The sequence below is a fragment of the Ambystoma mexicanum genome, chromosome 2p (assembly GCF_040938575.1).
Source record: "Ambystoma mexicanum isolate Mex_15411 chromosome 2p, UKY_AmexF1_1, whole genome shotgun sequence".
Classification (NCBI taxonomy): domain Eukaryota; kingdom Metazoa; phylum Chordata; class Amphibia; order Caudata; family Ambystomatidae; genus Ambystoma; species Ambystoma mexicanum.
Genome location: NC_090923.1, coordinates 1433916807 through 1433938459, shown reverse-complemented (window position 1 = coordinate 1433938459; position 21653 = coordinate 1433916807). Strand labels below are relative to the sequence as shown.

At 44.5% G+C, this 21653-nt stretch overlaps 1 protein-coding gene across 3 annotated transcripts in view; it reads right to left on the bottom strand.

Moving 5' to 3' along the window:
• Nucleotides 1-21653, bottom strand: part of NOS3 (nitric oxide synthase 3) — a 937759-nt gene that overhangs the window by 501159 nt on the left and 414947 nt on the right. For all 3 annotated transcript variants that reach the window (XM_069645958.1, XM_069645960.1, XM_069645959.1), the window contains exons 7-8: nt 13204-13343; nt 12384-12558 (exon numbers count right to left, since the gene is read on the bottom strand). In XM_069645958.1, coding sequence (XP_069502059.1) covers nt 12384-12558; nt 13204-13343 — 315 coding nt within the window. The remainder of the gene's footprint in view (nt 1-12383; nt 12559-13203; nt 13344-21653) is intronic.

Sequence of the window (21653 nt, the reverse complement as noted above, 5' to 3'; positions counted from 1 at the left end):
TTCATAGTTCTACTTGTGGTACTTGCTAACATTCACAATTCTATCTAAGTGTGGCACTCGCTAACATTAACAATCTTGTCTAAATGCGACTCAGGCTAATTGTCACGCCTTCTACATCACGTCCTCACAGAATAGCTCCACCCCTAAACCCACGTACCCCAGGGAGCCCCTCTACTTTGAGTCCTTCTTTGTGCACCCAGCAGCAGCATCTTGGTGTTAGGAATCCTGGCCTTCCCATTTTGGACAGCCTGTTTTCACACCGTATTCGGTGCCTGTAGTCGCAATGGAGAATGCGGTCGCCATAGTGACGAGGCCAAACAGCCGCACAACGCGGAGCCAATCAAGTGATAACGCAAATCCCCATCACGTGATTAGAGCGGGAAGTTCATAAGGAAGTCCTTACTTCAGTACTGTGCTTATCAGCTGTTCTCGGCAGTTGCTACGCGCCTCGACCTTGTTACCTTGGATCCGTTGGGTTTTTGGAATCTTGCTTTGTCCCTGGACTGCACCCGTCTCACGTTTGGATTATACTACCCGGCTCTATTGATAACTATGCTTTAGTTTACTGGACTGCGCTTGGATTACGTTTTTGGTTTGTTGAACTACTGCCCGGATATTGACCACGGACTGCACATCGGATTGCCTCAGTCTTCCTCCTCATTACCTTCGCTACTGCCAGGAGCCACTGCCTTTCTGCGGGAGCCCTGCTATGGCCCCATCCTTTCATGCTTACTGGCAGCATTCTTGTGTCTCCGGGAATTAAGCAGAACTCTTCTTCCATTCTGCACGTTAACATCATTCTGCTGCTGCTGGGTCCACCTTCCTGTTTTCCTTTTTTTTACTGGCTCTCCACAGCTCCCCCACAGGTAGAGACAGGCCCTCTTCTCCAGCATATCACCGCCCTCATATAGGTAGGTGTCCATTGCCTATTTCTATGCACACTGTTGTTTGCCGAAACACTGTTAGTTGTTTAATCACTGCGTTTCCCTTGCAGCGGTTCGGGGTCCTGTGTTCCTGCTCTCACCTACCTGTGGACCCAATAACCGGTCAGCGAGTTTGGTATGAATCTCTTTGACTGGTGCTTGGGGACGGAGGTTTTCATAGTCCAAGTGGGTATGGTTTCCTGACAGAACTGCCCCATTAACACTGATCATTCAGGACACTCATAGGGAAACAGTGTCTTTTGACCTCATCACTACACTTCAATGTGGCATGATATTGGGCATCCTTTGGCTGCGTATTCATAACCTGTCCATTGACTGGTCGAGTGAGAAAATATTCTTGAGTCCCCTTACTGCCAGGAATATTGCCTCACAATTTCTGATACCTTGACATATCCATCTCAAGTTCTAGGTGCCCTGGCTCGATTAACTGTGGGGGTTGATGACTCCCAACCTATGGATTCCGATTCTCCTAATCACATGATAGGGGCCTTGGTGCCCTGCATTCCCGCGGAGTATCAAGAGTACTCAGGGGTCTTTGACAAGGGATGTGCTGAACATCTTCTACCTCACCGCCCCTATGACTGCCCTATCGACTTGGTCCCGGGTGCAGTTGTTCCCACAAGTCATATATTCTCGCTGTCGCCCTCCGAGGATCAGACCCTTAAGGAGTATATCCAGCATGCCCTCAGTATTGGACACATTAGACCATCACGTTCACCTGCGGCTAGTCCTATCTTCTTTGTGCCAAAGAAAGAAGGGGACCTCTGTCCTTGTGTGGACTATTGGTGGCTTAACCAGGTGACTATAAAAAAACGGTACCCAATCCCGTTTATAAAACCCCTTTTGGACCATTTAAACAACGCCACGGTTTTCACTAAACTCGACCTCCGAGGTGCCTACAATTTGGTTCGCATTCGGAAGGGCGACGAATGGAAAACCGTGTTTTGTACCCGACACGGTCTCTACGAATACACCGTAATGCCGTTCGGACTATGTAATGCCCCTGCCACATTCCAGTTGTTCATAGATGATGTATTCCATGATATCATTGACTCCTATGTCATTGTCTATTTAGATGATATTTTGATCTTCTCAAACTCCCTTAGTGAACACATACTGCACGTCTGGGAGGTTTTGGCCCGACTCAAAGCCCACGCATTATACGCCAAGCCTGAAGTGTCTTTTTCACGTAACGGAAGTAGACTTCTAGGGATTCCACATTTCTTCGGGTGGGTTGTCCATGCACTCTTCCAAAGTCAAGGCGGTCCTTGACTCGCCCGTTCCCACCAATGTAAAACAGCTTCAGTCTTTCCTTGGGTTTGCCAATTTTTATAGGTGTTTTATCCCGGGATTTTCGTCTATAGTTACCCCTATAACCGCTCTTACCAGTCCTAAAACGCCGTTTTTATGGTCTTCTATACACCAGGAAGCATTTACCACACTAAAGACAGCCTTCACTACGGCACCTATTCTCCAGCACCCCAATGAAGAGCTGCCTTTTATTGTCTAGGCTGACGCCTCCTCTTACGCTTTGAGTGCTGTTCTATCCCAGTCTTGTCCCACCACAGGTCTTCTTCATCCAGTGGCTTTTCATTCTCGTAAATTCACTGCTGCGGAATCTCACTATACAGTGAATGAAAAAGAATTACTGGCCATCAAAGATGCTTTTCAGGCATGGCGGCATCATCTGTTGGGCGCCAAACACCAGGTCATGTTATATACAAACCATCGAAACCTGCAGGATCTGGCTACCTTTAGATGCGTCAACAGTAGACAGGTACGCTGTCATCTATTTTTTGCCCGCCTACGACTTCATTGTAAGACACCGCCTGATGTTATCCACAGAAAAGCAGATGCCCTGTCACGTCTACCTGGTGGTGACTCCCTCCCAGTCTTCCCTGAATCCCTCTTAGGCAAACATCATGTCATTTGTCTATTTACCCCTCCAGACTCTCTACTCGATACCATCAAACAATAGACATTCCGTAATCCTGACCAGTTACTGGATTGGAACCTGGTACTTCATGATGAGTTGCCTTTTATGCAGGATAAACTTTATTTGCCCACCCATGACACCCGTCATTCGCGCTCTAGAATGGTCTCACGACGCCCCTATCAATGGACACCCCGGTCAGAAGCGTACCCTGGCCTTACTTCAATGGTGGTGTTGGTGGCCTTCTATGCGCAAGGACGTGTGTGATTATGTCAATGGTTGTCCCATTTGTGCTCAGAATAAAAACCGGAGAGGTAAACCCCTGGGTTTACTCCAACCATTACCCCTCCCACTCCATCCCTGGCATACGGTATCCATGGATTTCATGACTGATCTACCTAAGGTACAAAGTTACAACACCATTTGGGTCGTGGTTGACTCCTTTACCAAAATGGCCCATTTTATTCCCTGTACTGGGGTGCCCTCTGCTCCCACCTTAGCTGATTTGTTTTTTCGTTCTGTTTTCTGCCTTTTTGGTCTCCCCTCTGTCCTCATTTCCGATAGGGGTTCACAGTTTACTTCACGCTTTTGGTGGTCCCTCGCCAAATTCACTGGCATTGATGCTCGGTTTTCGTCCTCATATCATCCGGAAACGGATGGCCAAACAGAACGTTTTAATCAATCACTCGAACAGTACTTACGTTGCCTGTCCTTACAGTTCCAGCATTCCTGGCATTGTGTGTTGCACATTGTTGAGTTTGCATACAATAATGCTCCCCACTCCTCCACTGGTTTTTCTCCCTTTTACATTCTGTACGGTCAACATCCTTGTACCCTGCCTCTTACCGACCTCCCTTTTTCAGGCACTCCTGCCGCTGATGCCTGCCTCCCCGATCTGTCCGCGATTCGTGACCAGACATTGTCCCATCTCCGTGAGGCACAGTCCCTTATGTGTCGGGCCGCTGACAGGCACCGGACTCCGGCCCCTTCATATCATGTTGGTAACAAGGTCTGGTTGTCGACTAGGCATCTGTGCATTCCTGGTTGTAGAAAGCTGTTGCCGTGCTTTGTGGGTCCCTATAGGATCACTAGGGTTATCAATCGGGCGGATTATCGCTTGTTGGTTCCCAAAGCCTGGAAGATCCACCCTGTGTTTCACACCTCCCTTTTGAAGCCTTTCCTCCCCTCTAATCGGGCTGTTCTACCACCCTCGCCTGTCACTCCATGTTCTCCCGGGGAATTTGAGGTCAGTGCTATCCTTGGCTCTCGACTCATTAGGGGTCGCCTGTTTTACCTCATAGACTGGTTGGGGTTTGGTCCCGAGGAGAGGTTGTGGGAACCCGCCGGGAACGTTCATGCCCCACTTTTAGTTTCCCGTTTTCACAGGGACAATCTGTCAAGCCCACAAGGTTGTGGGCCTTTTCGGGGGGGGCTCTGTCACGCCTTCCACATCACGTCCTCGCAGAATAGCTACACCCCTACACCCACGTACCCAAAGCAGACCCTCTACCTTGAGACCTTCTGTGTGCACCCAGCGGCGGCATCTTGGTGTTCGGCGTCCTGGCCTTCCCATTTTGGATAGCCTGTTTTCGTGCCTGTGGTCGCAATGGAGAATGCGGTTGCCATGGGGATGAGGCGCAAACAACAGCCGCGCAACGCGGAGCCAATCACGTGATTACACAAATCCCGATCACGTGATTAGAGCAGGACATTCATAAGGAAGCCCTTACTTCAGTACTGTGCTTATCAGCTATTCTCGGCAGTTGCTACTCGCCTCGGCCTTGTTACCTTGTTTGCCAAAACACTGTCAGTTGTTTAATCACTGCTTTTCCCTTGCAGCGATTCGGGGTCCTGTGTTCCTGCTCTCAATACCTGTCGCCCCAATAACTGGTCAGCGAGTTTGGTAGTAATCTCTTTGACTGGCGATTGGGGACTGAGGTTTTCAAAGTCCACATGGTTACAGTTTCCTGACACTAATGTTCACACTTCTAACTAAATGTGGTCTTTGCTATCATTCGCAATTCTGTTCAGATGCAATGTAAGCTAATGTTCAAAAATCTATTTAAGTGTGGCACTCTCTAATATTCACAATTCTATCTAGATGTGAAGCAGGGTAGTGTTCACAATTGTATCTAGTTGTTAAGCAAGTTGGTGTTAATATCCTGGCATGCTATGGTATGAGGGGAGGTAGAGTGGCAGGGCTTCTGAAGTAGAGTGATTTCCCTACCTAGGCCACACCTACCTACCTTACTGCTGGTTGACGGCTGGCCTCCCCTGCCGACACCTGTAGATACAACCTGGAGCCGCCTCTGTGGGCGCCGGCCTTTGCCTTGGGGCACTTAGCCCAGGGGCTGCACAGGCAGCTGGCTGCCCTGGGAAGGTCAGTAAAGAGCATTGGTATGACCTATCAGCGGTGGGGGGGGGGAGTGCCAGGAGGCGGGAGGAGGACGCGAGGGGAAGCGAGGGGAAGCAGAGGGACAAGGTTGCACGAGGGGAATTCGGAGGGCCTAAAAAATAAAATTAGAATATGCAAATCAGGCTTTGTCCCACCCCAAAAAAGAGCAATCCAGCCCGACCTGCTTGGTCACATCCCTTCTGCACGAGACCACAAGCATTACCAAACATGTTTTGGCCTTGTAGGGCCTCATCAGGTCTCTAGGCCCAGTTGGCATGTGACTCACGTCTGGGCATACCTGTCCCACTCTGGGTGATTTACACAAAACAAGAGGTGATGGCTGAAGGTTTGAAATTAATCCTAACCTCTGGCATTGCTCTGGCCAACTCTCCAGACCATCGTTCTTTGCCTGCCAAGCCATTACAAAAGGGTAAAGACCACATGAAAATCAGGCTTGGTCCCACCCTAGGTAATGCATGGGCCAGTTAGAAGACTGAGCAAAACAAGGGCCTTAATGTTAGCCTGGGGATTACCTGTCCCAGGAAACCCCTATTCCGGGATGTTTATCAGGATGCTAATGGTTTCTTTTCAGTTGAGAAATGGCGCAGTTGCCATTTCTTAACTTAAAATAATACGAAACAAGATGGCCACCATGGATTAGGGAGAAGGGAACTACACGTAGTCCCTTCTCCCTTTCCATGGCTGTCCTTTCTGCTGCAGAGATGTGCCGCGAGGGACAAAGGAGCGCAAGGTAAGTGGGGCATGGGTGGTTGGCAGATGTGGAAATTGGGGTTAGAGGTGAGGGAAACGGAGCACAGGGATGTGGGAGTACTTACCGAATTTCCAGCGGGGAAGATGGCAGCCTCTCGCTTCTGACGAGGCTCGGATCGGGGATTTACCATTAGGTAAAGCCTCCGTTCTGAGCTTCCTGGTTGGCTGGATGGATGCCATACCCCCTTGCTGGGTGCTAAAACAAAATACAGCATGCAAAGCGATTTGGTTTACAAAATAATTTCCAAATATTGGAACACACTGTCATTGGATAAAGAGTTGGAAATGTTCATAGATCTTAAATTACGAATAATTTTTAAGGAGGCGAAAACCTTACTAAATATGCTATCCCCGAGCTTTATACAACATAAAATGGAAAATGTGTAATTTTATTTACTGTAAAAGCAAATATGTAATTTATGTTATTACATGCATATATCATAAAATGCATATATGCAGTACAACAAGACAACTGAGAACATGAATGTACTAACACATCAGAGCTATTAAGATCAAAGATGAAAGACACCCGTTAGCATGACACTGGCTAGAAAAACATCCAAATGGTAATATTGATGACATCCAGTTTTGCAGTTTACAAAGTGTAAAAAAAAATATCAAAGGAGAGAGAGAGAGAGAGAGAGAGAGAGAGAGAGAGAGAGAGAGAGAGAGAGAGAGAGAGAGAGAGAGCAAGGATGTTGCATTAAAAAAGAAGCTAAATGGATTTTTATCTTAAAAAGCACTGAAGGACTTAATAGTGATCATGAACTTAATTCCTTTGTATAAATGGTATTGGTAATACATAGCTCTCCCTGTATTGGATATTGTATATGCCAACAATTTGTGATGTAAGAGAATGGGGCTCATTACGAGGTAGGCGGTAGCCATGGTGCTATTAACACCATGGCTAACCCCCTACCGCATACTGGGTCCGGGTTCTCGGAATGGGTACTTACCGGGTCATTCCAACCTTGGAGGACCCGGTAAGTCCCCATTCTGAGAACCATTCCCCATTCCCATTTGAGCCCCCATAGGGGGCTCAAATATACACAAGTATATAATATACACAAGTAAGTAAAATGTGTAGTCAGAATAGCAACACAATAAAAAAATTATTAAGGACAAATCTTTGTCATATTTTATTAATTGTAGGTTACAGGATTATAAAATTAAGGAAACTGAGGAGTCAACTAATCAATTACACAAGTATCATTTAAGAGTACAGGTATGTTTCTAATATTCAAATAATAATCAGATTTTCAATACACCAAGGTTAGAAATCGAGGGGAGCTGGGAGCTACTTAGCTCCTACTTGTGGCTTAGAAGAGCCCGCTTAGCTTGACATCAACAGCTACCCGGCGCTACTTTTGGATGCCCAGGCCATCTGGTTCCATACAAAGACACCTATGTAATTATTACTCAGTGTATTGGGGACCACCTAAAAATAAACATTAGGACACATCTATATAACACTTAAAGCATAAGGGGCCATAAAGTATGGATAAAATGATACATTTACAGCTTATGTAGACATATGATTTGCAGAACACCATCAACTAGCTTCTCGTTCCTCAGTGGTAGCTCCTGGTCACTGGTTAGTGCTGGATAGCCAGGAGCGGTTTTTTGCTACTACTTATACAGTGTTAATTTCGCACCATGAACATTAATGAAAATTGAAGCTGTGGTTGATTTTATGAAGATTATGCTTCATAAAATTGTATTCTTTGATAACCCAAAAGGTATATTGACAGTAACATTTTCTATTTTTCTTCTTTGTTTTTGTTGTCAGATTTTTTTTTAAATTGCTTTCGTTGTTGGATATCTCAATCTTAATTATTTCTTTATATAAACTGTCAGCCCTGAAGAAGCTCACCATAAGTATTCAAATATACATGTCTTATGTTGTGAAACCTATGTAGGCTGATTTGTATGTGATTCATTTCATTGTAATGAATTTACATGGTTATTTTATTGACCAAGAATATTCTTAGATCTGTAGCCAAGAGAGGAACACTATACTTGGACAAGCTGAATTGCAGTAGCATTTGTTAGGTAACATGTTAGATTATAATATATTGTACACAGGTATTGGACATGTATTTGAGAGAGGAAAGTGAATTCTAAATGAGTAACATCTTTGAGTAAGAGCATATTATTTGGGCATGAATGTCCAGTTACCCATTTATAGATATGTAGTCAACATGGGACAAACACTGCAGGTCTGGCTTGACATGGCCTGCTGGTTTTAATAAAGAGTTTGTTTTCTTAAAGGGGAAGTAGCTGCATCAAGAGCCATGTGTCAGTACCCTTTCCCAGACTCTCTGTATTGAAATGAAGACCAGGGGACTTGCCTCGTACCTACACATATTATGTAAAGTGTGGTGGAGCCTGGCCAACTGAGTCGCCCTGTACACACTTAGCGAGCCAACTGTAGGACACAAACTTTGAAGCTCCTCATAGAGTGCTCACAGGGCTATGCAGGTAACCCCGATATAAAAACACATTGTTCTAGTGCACTCTGAGGTGTCAGGCCTTCTAAATTCCCAACTGAGTTCTCTACACTGCGCTGCCCTCCCTACCTTGCAAGTTTTTCTTTGGGGTTCAACTGTAGTTTAGAAGTAATGGTGCCAGCGTGAGTCTGTTCTGGACATCCTTTGCAAATACCCATCCTGCCCCCTCCCCCAAACTTTCCTTGTGCTGCAGTTACCTCTTTCCATTAAATGGTGATAGAAGAGTAAACCCTGAATAGGTCTCTTAGTGGTTAAGTCAGATGTCCTATGTGTCCTGCTTGTTTCAAGAAATGTTGTGGGGTTAAGCTGGTTTCAAGTCTGTTTTGTGGAGGTGGTTAGCAGTTAAGATGGGAAGACCTGGGCGGTATTAGCCGCCTGTGATAGAGGAAACTGAAAATACCTGCGTTAGTGGATGCCAAATGTGTGGCATGTGCTCAACTTGGCAATTTGGTTGACTGACCAGTATATGACTTCTGTAATTGTTTGGCTGTTTTGTAAGTGATACATGTCTTTGTATTCCTATTACAAAGCCTTTGCGCGTGTTATGTGCAAACAGCATAGAAAAGAGAATGCCATAATCTCAGATATGCAATTAAATATTGACAGGCAAGTTTTCAGGTTTTAAAGCCGATTATTCCTGTCCAAACTGCAGTGCAGATTTGCCTCTTGTAATTTGAATAAATGTCTTAAGCATAATTTTGCTTACTATTAACCGATCTAAGTTATTACAGATGCACCAAGTTCCAGAAATATCTCTTGTCAATGGTGCACACCATAAGCTGAATAGAATTATAGTGGTATGAAGGCATAAATGCATTCAGTTAGTAACAACCCCATTAACATTGGTCGGTTTTGCCCAGCAAATTATAAAATTTACTTTACATGAGAATTTTGAAAAATATTTTCAACATGTTTTGAAAATCAAATCCATTTGACATAGGATATATAAGCATTTTCTAAAAAAGCTCAATTTAAGCACATTTTACTGAACCCTGCTATAAGGATCACTTTATCGCCAGTAGTACCCTTTTTTATTTTACACGCCCTCAAATCCTTCAAACTTGGGTTTTAAGTCAGATTTAAAAACTTCACTAGCACACCTGAAAGTTAACTCTGGGACTGATGAAGGAACTAACAACAAGAAGATACAAAGCAATCATCCAAACTTTACCAAAATGGAATGCAAAGTCCTTGATTAAAGCACAAACGAATTGCTAGGAAAATACTTTGGAAAATGGTATTCCTATGCATAAAATGTGTAGTTTTTAAATGCAAATATCGCTGTTTTTTGTTTAAGAAACCAAGCACAAGTGGTTCACGTTTTCACTTAACATAGTTCTGTTTTCAATTATTTACACAATGATTTTTTTGTGAAACTATCCAGTCATGGTGCTAGCAGTTGTCTATGTCAGAAACTGCCTTTGGAGAAAAAATTCAACTTTTATAGGTTGCTCCTTTTAAAATCCCTTAGGAAAGCCTAGATAAATCAACAGCTTCTTAGTACATGCTTCATCAAACAGACAAATGTAATTGAGTTCAGCCTACCCATCTCATCACATCACACAAATATGTATTTCAAAGATGATTAGGGAGTAGCTTCACTAAACAGTTTTTCCTATTCAAATTCCAAAAATAAACATTTATCGTCTCAGCTGCTTAAAACACAAGCGATGTGGGAATATATTTCTAAGGGAGAATTCATTATGCAAACTCAATTTTGACACGTTTGTTAAAATGATGTCAAATTAGTTTTCAGACCACTAAGGTTTTTAAGAAAATGTGATGATCACTTCTATGACTCACGGTTTGCACCCTGAAGCTGTGGACACCTTTTATGGCTTGAAGTAGTGTAAACTCAGCAGAGATCCCCCTTCGCCAGCCATGCATGCATCAATTATGTTAGTGTAGTGTCTTGTGGACATGAAGGTTATCCTATTAAATTCTCAGTGTGCCATGCTTTTGCAACTGACTGTGACAGGGTCATGGATAAGACCCTGTGTCAAGGGGGGGGCCAGCGGATGCCGCTCAAACTGGGGTAAGCAGCCTACCTGGGAAATGCCAGAATCATCAGACCTACCCTAGAGGCAGTGTGGGAGAGTTGAGAGGGACCCCTGTCTCTGGCTCTCCAGCATGCATGGATCCTAACATGTAAATTGGTGCCTCTGCCTCCAACCCAGTCTTTATCAGCCTCTGTTCTGCAAAAATAGAAAACATCTCTTGCTCTTTTCTTGCAGAAAATATGAAAACCAGCATCCACCTGACTCATCAGAAGCCTGGAATGGATCATGAGTCCTGAGATGCAGTACAAAACAAAAGAAAAATGGCACAACAAGTACCACAGTGCGCCTGGCCCCAACGGACAAGACCCCGCCTGGAGCATGAAGAACCGACTCATATACTATCTAGAAATTGGATTGAGCTTCCCCCTTCCTAAGTTGAATCGAACACCAAATTGCCGCCCACCAACCCAAGATGGACTACGGAGGTTGAGGGGTGGGGGTGGAGTAGCAGAAAAACCAGAACTGGTTGGGAACTAAATGGGAACATGGCAGACCCAGTAACACTCTCCAAACCTTGTTGGAACAGAGAGTAATGCAGGACAGGAGAAAACCAGAGTGCAAACGAACACAGTGACCACATGGATCTCATGGCAAAGATGGAGGATGGAAATGGGGCAAGGATAGAGGTCTTTTTCAAGAGTTCAGGGGAGGTGCCAACCCTCAGGGGGATAGCTCAGACAGCGACTTGCCCAGGGAATCAACTGACTTGAGTGGCCAATGGAAGCAAAGTTAAGCTCCTAGGCAGAACGGTGAGGACTATACAAGGTAGCAGAGTCAGTTGAGAGTGAGAGATGTATAGGTGATGGTGAAGGGAAGGTGTAGGAGGATCAACAGACCGGAGAGAAGTGTGTTGCAGCTGAAGGAGGACTTGGAGTGGTTAAAGGGAGAGGAGAGAATGGGGTGCCAATTGGGTGTGAGTGATAGAGCAGATTTTGGATGGAGAGTATGGTGCTGGTTGAGATTAGGTGAGAGAGAGGAGAGGAAAGTGAGAGGCAGGAAGGCAAGGGCCAGGGTACTGTTGGGAGGAGAGCCATTTGGAGGGAAGCTGATAGGATCAGAGGGAACTTGGCAGGCAGACCCAGGAGACAGGTGAGATAGAGGTAAAACCAGAGATTGGAGTGCAGCAGAGATCATTTGCAGGGTGAAGACTGGAAAAGGAAAAGGAGGGGAGAGTGGTGGTAAGATGAGAGACTGGGTGTGGTACAGATGAGTGAGGAAAAGGTGTTGAGAGACGGAAATTGGCACCAAACCAACCAGACTATCCTGCTAGTTCCCATTGGAGGTCCCTACATGAGTCAGATAGATAAGGCTACAGCATTTAAGTCTTCCCAGGGCAGGGAGGGATTAGACAGTAGGGGCACCCTGGCTGTAGTAAACCAATCTTGTAGCAAGCTGTTGTGGAATAGGGAGCCTGGCAAGGGAGGTGGGAGACCCTTTTAAGGTTGAGAGATAGGGTGCAGACACCACCCCTAGACTAGAAACCCCAATTGTTTTGTGTATATATTTTGACAATAAAAGTTGAATGTATTGGTTTTGTTCTTGTGACACACTGAGCACTTTGTCTCAGCTGCTACACGTAAGGTGAAATCAAGCACTGCTGTTTCTCAGAGAAAGGCGTTTAACCACAGTGACTGACAAGGAAGCATGTTCATTTGCCACATGGTTTTTTAGATTTTTTTCCTGTTAAATCTCAAAAGGACGCTATTTATTTATCCATTACCCTAACTGATATTTAATCACTATAAATCATTTAAATGATGTGGTTCTCACCTCTGAAATATTATATCTGTGACTGTCACATAAATTCCGCATTCCAATTTCAGTGCCCATGTACCAGCCATTGAAAGGGGCAGCAGGAAATTCAAGCCCGCCGATCTCCAGCAGAAGGTTGGCCACAACGGGCAGGGCATACCACTTCAGGCCTAGGTCAGCAAACCATTCATACCTGAAGTAGACCAGCACAAAGAGAACATATTACATTTGAACATATGAGGACAACAAACCACTTTGGGTACATACAGCATGATCCCTATGCCTTAGTATAAGGTGAGCACAGCTACATATGGAACTCTGCCCATGGAAGGAAAAGAAGGCATGCGGCCACTGCTGCATGTAGGACAAACTTGCGGTACGAATAAGGGAAATTGGAAGAGCTACAGAGGCTTGTGACTAAAATACATGCATAAACCAAATAATATGGATAGAAAACAGATTTATTGGACATCCATTTACATGCATGTTTCATTCTGAATAGCGGAGTCTTTTGCTTCTTTTTTCCACTTATCATTCGGCTCTGTGCGTGCATCGAGCAAGAGAGCCCTATTAATCTGACCCATCCAAAATTACCTTAAAAAAGACCAGAACATAAGAGTGTTACCAGGTTATCTTTGTGCACCTACAGGTATAGAGGCTAATTGGCCTTTAAGGAAATAGGAATATTTCAGAACGTGGTGGCTCCCCCAAAAGGCCTGCAAGGCAGGGGCAGAGTCAGGCACTCAACCGGAGCCCTTTATGTCTTGTGTTTGGATGAAAGAATATGCATTTTATCTGGTATTTGGGCACTTATTGCAGTTGCTTGATTGCCACTTACGATGGATGTTGAAGAGACACTTCATAGATGAGTTTAGGTGGAACCTCAAACAGTTCTGGATCCTCACCGTTGGCCTGCAGCAGCAGAGGTAAGATATCAAAACGCCCGTTCTTGGGTTTCCAGCCCTGACGTATACATAGCTAGAAGAGGAAGAAGACATTGAGGGGTAAGGTTATGATGCATGACTGATTACATTACCAGGGCAAATTCCCTAGCACTGAGTAGTACCCATCTGTGTGACCATGGGTCACATGGCATCAGCTATGGTCTCTTTCTGGATTTAAGCATAATTTACAACATTTTCCAGAAATACCCACTGCATTCTGTGGGATCACAGATTTCCAACCATGACATTTCTGTAGCTGTCCCGTTTCCCTTATTACCTTCAGAGTTTACTGTATTTCTCTATGCCCCCCTCTCCCACCTTCTGTCCAGTTACAACTGCCTGTGCGTGGCAGGCCCCCTTCTGGTTTTCTGCTGCCACTCTGCTGCCCACCAATCAAGCAATGCATGTTTATATAGGATTTGTGCTATGAAGTCCCCATCAACAAAGTGAACTGTTCCAGAGATCAATGAGCATCCTGACTTTTAGATCAGGGTTAAGCCTCTAATGTACAAAAGTTTACCCCAAAACAAGCGATATATTTTTCAGATGTAATCCCACTCATTTAGGAATGTATTTATCAGAACTACCTATCGGAGAATCTATCTAGCAGGACTACCAACCCAAGCACTAATAGCACTTATGAGCTTGATCACTGCCCTGCAAATATGCAGTGCGCTATCAGTCCAGGAAATGCCCATGCTTGATAATACTACTCATCTGGAAATCCTTGAGCAGAACTACATACGAGGACCGTCTAGCACTCATTCTTTGCTAATCCCACCTATCTGGGAATCTATTGAGCAGAACTTCCTATCGGGGGAATCTATTTAGCAGAACTACCAACCAAAGGTATCTCTAGCACCTATACTGTAACAACATGACTTGGGACAGATCTGCTTGTCACCGCCCATGGTACTTCGCCAAGAAGCAATTACCCCAATGAGACACAGGGAGAACCTTAGCCTGACAGCCCGAACCTAAAGGGAAACACCATCCCCTTGACAGGCACTAGACGCTCATTTGCGAACAGGGTCCCCCTGGAAAGCCTACACACTCAAACACACCATTATGCTGACTCTTTCCTCTGCACCAACAAACAATCGAATGTAGCTACACCCCTCGATCAATGCGGCCTAGCTGCACACATACTTATACACCTCCATGATCACCTCAACAGTCTTTAGAATGCCGCTATAGCCCTGGAAATCGGCCAAGCTGCAGACATAATTCCATTCATAAACTCCAGTGCTGCCAGCATGCAGCTACGCAAGTCCATTTGACTTTGCTGCACTTATTGTACTGATCTCACGCAACCACTGCACCATGCCTAGCACTAGAACAGAGCTGCACACCAGTTAATCCACACTGGCTGCACACATACTGAGTGCACCCAAGCACGTTTTACTACATTACTCTCTCCACTGATCTGGACTACGGTCCCGGAGGGCGTTCAACCCGCAGCACTTTGGAATCATACCAATTGTAAAAGGTGCTATACAAATGCCCACTAATATAACAAGTGAACAAACGTTTGTTGTACAGGTTTACCATATTTCTCACAATACTACTCTAAATATTCCTTTGACAATTTTACAATGGCAGATCGTTTGTGCAACATCCAGGGCGAATTTAGAATCACAGTGAGGAAACTATGTGCCGGGGCACATAGGTTACTCCAATAAGTATTTTCCTTTTATGCTTTTATTCAGGGGCCCCCCTTTTCAGGTTGCACATCTATACATATGAGACAGTTCTAAAGCTGGTCATCCCCTGTCTTCACTCCCTAAAGTATGTAACTTTAAGAGACTCATAAGCACAGGGCACACAATCAGCTGCTTAATATGGCCAGTTTTGCTATTTCGTCCAGTTCCTGTATTAAACATTACTTATCATGGAATTAATTCTGCTTTGTCCGGAAATGGTGATTTTGTTTTACGTTGAATGTATAACCTATGGGCTAGGTGCTCTGGAAATTGAACTATTTTGCTGACAACTCCGTCACTTGTCAGTTCTGTCCGCAGTCTCTGGAATCGGCTATGCACTTAATGTTGTTTCACACCAGGTACCCATTAACAGATCAAAAAACCTTTTTACCTATTTGAAAACAGACAGGTTTTACTCCATGTTGCTCTTCGTTTGATTTGACTAAATTCTGAAACTGTGGTAGTAAATGCTCTCGGTTGTCATCTACAAACTGTGATCAGAATTAGATGCAGATATATTAGTTCTTACTTGCCTATTTTTATTTCATGAACGTGATTTTATGCATCTTTTATGCATACTACAACCGAAATAAAGCCTCATAGGCTCAGCCCTACTGTATGTTTTCATATTTATCTTACATGTGTTGAGTAGTCATAGTCCTGAGGTCCCTCTGGTTGTGTTCAGTAGATGATGATGATGATCACCTGGCTTACTCTCACCATGTTCCCCTTCTGCATCATGCTGGACAATGTACCCTGTAGCGGCAAAAACTTCATAACCTTCAACGATGGCCTAGCCAATCTTGGATGTCCTAGGCACTACCCGATCCCTTGCCCCACACCCTTCCTACCTTCCCAGCCGCCCTTCCCACCTAAATACTACTCTCACCATACCTCCTCCGTAGACAACAGATCCCTAGCCAATACTATCTCTAACAAAACTCCTAATCATAGTACACTCAGTGCTCCATGCCACACTGTTCCCCCCACACTGAAATCTCCAAAACTCTTATGCTCAACCACACTGAAATCTCCAGAACCCTTATGCTCAACCAACCCGGACATCACAGCCCGCAACAACAGACTAGGCACTAGGCTCCCCCATACAACTAGCAACCACCCTGCCAAACCCAACACCAAAACTAAGAAGAATTTAAAGACCCCCAATAAGCCCGAAGCACTCCCCCTAAAAGGAGCCTTACTCAATGTCAGATTCCTGGCCGCACACCCAACAGAAATTGCTGACACCATTCTAACCAATGATCTCGACTTAGTTGCCCTAATGGAAACATGGCTACACAAGGCATCAGGACCACATTTATTGTTAGTTATTCCTGTCAATTACTCCATCCTCAGAGCTGACAGACCTAATGATAAGGGAGGAGGAGTAGCGATCATCTCTAAATCACTACTACGCTGTAGACTAGTCTCCACCCTATCACTTAAATCCTGTGAGCTACTCACAGTCAAGTTACAAACCTCTCCCTCAAGCACGATCACACTTCACCTTATATATAGACCCCCAGGCCCTCCTGGAGTCTTCGAAGAAGACATCACTGCACTCATCACTGAAAATTCCAAGCCACTAGCACAAACTATTATCCTCACAGACTTTAATCTTGGTTACAACGACCCCAAGGATGCCCCAGCCACATCCTTAGCAAACGCCCTAACTGAGCACGGATTCGCTCAACTCAGCATTTCACCGACTCACCAGAAAGGTAGAATAATCGACTGGGTAGCAACTCTTAACTGCAACACCACTTGTAAGGACCCCAACCTCTCACATGGATGGATCATTACCTTATCCCTCTCGAAATTCACATCAACCATGCCGTTCCTAAAAAGTGCCCCATGGCACCAGCCTGCCCAACCAGAAAGAAGCGCAACATCACCGCCGAAGCCCTACTACCCTTGGTCCTATCCACCCTTAACGTCCTACCGGACAATGCTGATCTAAACCTACTAGTTGACACCTTCAACAACTCCATGGCCACTGCCATTGATACCACTGCCCCTTTGAAACTACGTAAAAAAGCAAGCCAATAAGCCACTTGAATTTGTGGTACACCCCCGAACTTAAACTACTTAGGAAACAAAAAGCCAAATCAGAACTCCTATGGAAAACTAACCCATCATCTGAAAACAACTCCAATCTTAAGAACATCTACGTGCTATACAAAAGTGAGATAATTCGCACTAAAAAAGATGCCTATAACGTTAGGATAGATCAGGCAGGCTCCTCCACCAAAGAACTATTTAAAATACTAAAGGAGCTAGAAAACCCCAATCCACCTCCAGACACCTGCTCAAAAGATAAACCTTGGTTCACCAGAATCCAGAACGCCCTCAACAAAAAAATCACAGGACTCCAAACCAAAATTGAAGACACATGTCAACAACTCTTCAGCAACAAGACCACTAACACAAGCCTAAGCTCACCAACACCTATCAAAGCCAACATAGGCTTCACCTTTAAGAAAGTAACTATCATAGAAGTCCAAAAAATCATCACCTCCTTAAAACCATCTTACTGGAAAGGGGACAGCTGTCCTGCCCAGATAATAAAAGACGCAGCCAGAGAACGCTCCTCTTTTATCACCAAGCTAATTAACCTTTCATTTGCTAACAACTCTGTCCCCAGCAACTTAAAATATTCCTGGGTTCTCCCTCGCTTAAAAAAAACAATCACTAGACCCAGCCATACCAACCAATTATAGACCCATCACCACTGTCCCTTTCCTGTTAAAAATCCTGGACAGAGTCACCTACATCCAGATTCAGGAGTACCTAGAATCTAACCAACTGCTAGGTATACGTCAATCTGGCTTCAGACCTCAACACGAACAGAAACTGCTCTGGTTGACCTAAAAAGCCAGATTGATAAAATCAAAGACAAAGGCAATTCCGCGATCCTACTTCTCTTAGACCTCTCAGCTGCTTCCGATTTAGTCGATCACAAAATCCTCTGCAGCCACCTATCTATCGCAGCCCACTTCTCCTCCTCTGCCTCCTCATGGATACAATCCTTCCTGGCGAATAGAACCATGTGAGTTTTCTCCACAACAGCAGCAGCGGACCCTATCCCCATCACATGCGGAGTCCCACAAGGCTCCTGTGTCTCCCCCATTTTGTATAATACATTTACAAAGCCGCTATTTGACAAACTGGACTGTCTGGGTGTCACCTACACTAACTATGCAGATGACACCCAGATTCTCATCACCATCTCAGGCAACTACAATGCAGACATCACCCGGATTAACAAAATCTTCTCCATCATTCAGGCATGGATGGCCACCCACGGCCTATGCATGAATAATGAGAAGACGGAGCTTCTTCTGGTCGGCTCTCCCAATAACCTGTCAAAACTCAGTCCTTGCTACAATAACATTATCACAGATGGTAATACCATCCCATTGTTAAAAGTGTGAAAACCCTAGGCTTCCACCTTGATGCCAACACCAACCACTCCAAAGAAATCAACACGACTGCCTGAGCCACTGCCTATATGGGTAAGCTAATTAGGGCTAGCAGACCCTTCCTATCCTCCAACAGCTGCCTCACTCTTGCCAGAGCCCTCATTCAGTCCAAACTGGACTACTGCAATAGCCTGTACCTAGGAGCCAACCATTCCATAATCAACAAACTCTAGGTTCTCCAAAATAACGCTCTACGCGCAGCACTCAACATCCCCAGTTGAGAGCACATTTGCACAACCAGGAAAGCGTGCAAATGGCTCTCCATACAGCAAAAAATTTACCTCAAAACCATTTGCCTCACTTACAAGGCCTTAAACCACCTAGCCCCACCTTATCTCACTAATAAATGTACTTTAAAATCTGCCACCAGATCATCCAACTCCTTATGCCTGTCAGTGCCTAGATTTGCCTTAAAAAGAGCAGGAGGCGCTAGCTTCAAAGTGCTTGCCTCCCAACTTTGGAACACCCTACCACTCACCATTAAAACTATTGAGTCCTTTCCGATCTTTAGGAAACATGTTATTGGCTGGTTACTGAACAAATAGTAGCATTTACCTTCACTTTCTAATATCTTCAACTCCCTAAGTCCACAACAATGCCTGTATTATATGTAAATTGTTGTACCATGTAATTTATGTAAATTGTTGTACTATGTAAATGTATATCTCATGCCTGTAACCGATTCCTTAAGCGCCCTTCTACCTACGAGTCCGGAGCGCTATACAAATAAATAAAACAAACAAACAAAATTCTGCCACACTTTCATCTCACACTCCTTTCCCAGTTTGCCTCCTGCTATGGGTTGATGGGAATTTTAACTTTCTCCTTTTGATAATTCAATGATGAACTCTTAAAGTGATTTTCATACCCGTGGATTTTCCAATTTGATACATATCCCCTGTTTCCTGCTACTCGAGAGAAATTAGAGGTTTTCCACTACTTTCTTGGGCCCTGTTTTCGACCTTTTGTGGCCGACAACTCTTACAGCACTCTTTAGCTGCACACCCACATTTAGAGAGAGAGCTGGATATACCATTTGTGCCATTTCATGTTTTATTAATGCTTAAGTAACATGGCATAAAGTAAGATCTATGGTAAAATGGCCGGATTATGCGCTCCATGAGTTTTGCACCCTGTATCGCTGAAAAAGTAGAATTATTCCCAAGTGCACCCTCACCACCATCCAGCACTGCCCCAGATATTCCTACAAGTTAGATTACTAATTAACCCTCAGTAAATAAATATTTCAAAAAAGGTATTTATTCAAATTTGTATTTTATTAAATATTTGTTGTCATGCCAAACAGAAAAGGTGTACATAGGAAGCAATAGCGATGGCAAAGCCAGATCTTGGGTAGGGTCCCTTCATAAAACGATTAGCGTGAGTGAGTGGGACGGGACACTTGACACTTAATGAGGGTGTATGGTAGTGAGACATGGACCGGGGACAGAGGCTAGAAAACAAACATACATAACCTAAACAATAGAGGCCTAACGCCACTGCCTAGAGTAATGCACATATTTTTAGTAGAGCATTAATGTTGTGTTAAGGTAGAAATGGAGAGCTGGAGCCACTTTGCGGGAAGATTTAGGGGGTGGGAGAGGCTACTTCACTAAGCAGTAAGTGGAGTTTTAGTACGATAAAGCGTTTCACAGTTCTGCCAGATTTAATGTCATGGGAGGGGGACAAGTAGGTAGAAGGAGTGGAATCAGGAAGAGGCCCACGTGGGGACCAGGGAAGAAAAAAGGTAAGAAGGGAAGAGGATTGTAGTAGGAAGGCGAGAACAGAGAGATGCAGTCTGTAAAGTATGGGGGTGCAAGACCTTGTCAGTTTTGTAGAGGAGAATTGGGAATTTAAGGAGGGAGCAATTTTGCAAAGAGACATCCAGCATGGTGACAATGGTATACAGTGTTTATAACGAAATAAAAAAAATGACAAGGTTTGTTAGTAAAAGTATACGTGGGGTGGGTAAGGGAGCTGGGGGGGGGTGAGGGTAAAAAAGCTGTGGAAACAAGGGGATTTGGGTGATGGCCCAAATTAAAAAAGAGAAAACAATTGAAAATGTTTTCATTATTTTTATTTCAGTGAAAAGGTTTTCGACAATGTGCAGAGTTGGGCAAGGTAGAAGATAGAGTGTAGATGGTGCGTGCAGAGAAGATGAGGACTTTGTTGAGAGTAGAGAAAGAACAGAGGGGAAGGCTCAAGCAAAATTCAAGTTTGATGAGCACAAGGGTAGAGATGAGCATTTTGGCCGAGTGGTGTTTGAGATGATGGCAGATTTTCCTAATGTTGAGAAGGTTCACTGGCCCAGCCATATCAGTAGCCATAATAATTGTTTGAGTCTAATGTGCCTTATGTTAAAGAGTGAGTCTGTCCGGGGGAAGAAAATAGGAGAGCAGGGTGAGGTGAGCATTGGAGAAAGGGAGAAGGACAAATGACTTACCCCTGGTGATGTTCTTTCTGATGGATGTTTCTCTCACGGATTCCTCATCTTAGATATATCCATATCCTGCTTTGCAGTCTTGGACATTTTTTGACAGTAGAGGGCGCGGTGCGGCGTCGAGTCGATTTCCCTTCCTTAAAAACAGCACACACTGCACCCGTTGTTTCCGTTCATAATTTTCCCCTCTTTCTGCACAGCCAACTTGAGGATTAAATAACAAAATTCACCCACAGTCACAGGTGTAGCCTTGGAGGGAAGTGAGGAAACTGTAGGAGGAACATCCACCAGAAAGAACATTACCAGTGGTCAGAAATGTGTTCTTCTAATGGATTGTGACTTCCCACAGATTCCTCATTTCAGATAGACTCCCATAGCAGTTTTGTAGTTGGAAGTGGGGGAAGTGGATTTTGTATAATTTTCTAATTGATTGATATTGTGCAGAACCGCTCTTCCAAATGGAGCGTCCTGGCCTGACAGAGTGTCCAAGCAGTAATGCTTTGAGAAAATGTGGAGTAAGGACCAAGTTGCGGCATTGCAAATGTCCTGCACTGGAACACCTCTTTGGAGAGCCAAAGTCGTTCCACTCCTCTGGTGGAAGGGGCTCTTAGTTTCTCAGGGATATCAATGGAGTAGCATTCCAAAATACATAGGATGATCAAATGCATTAAAAGTTTGCTTTCTCATGGCTTTGCCTAGCCTGTGGCCAGTATAATCAA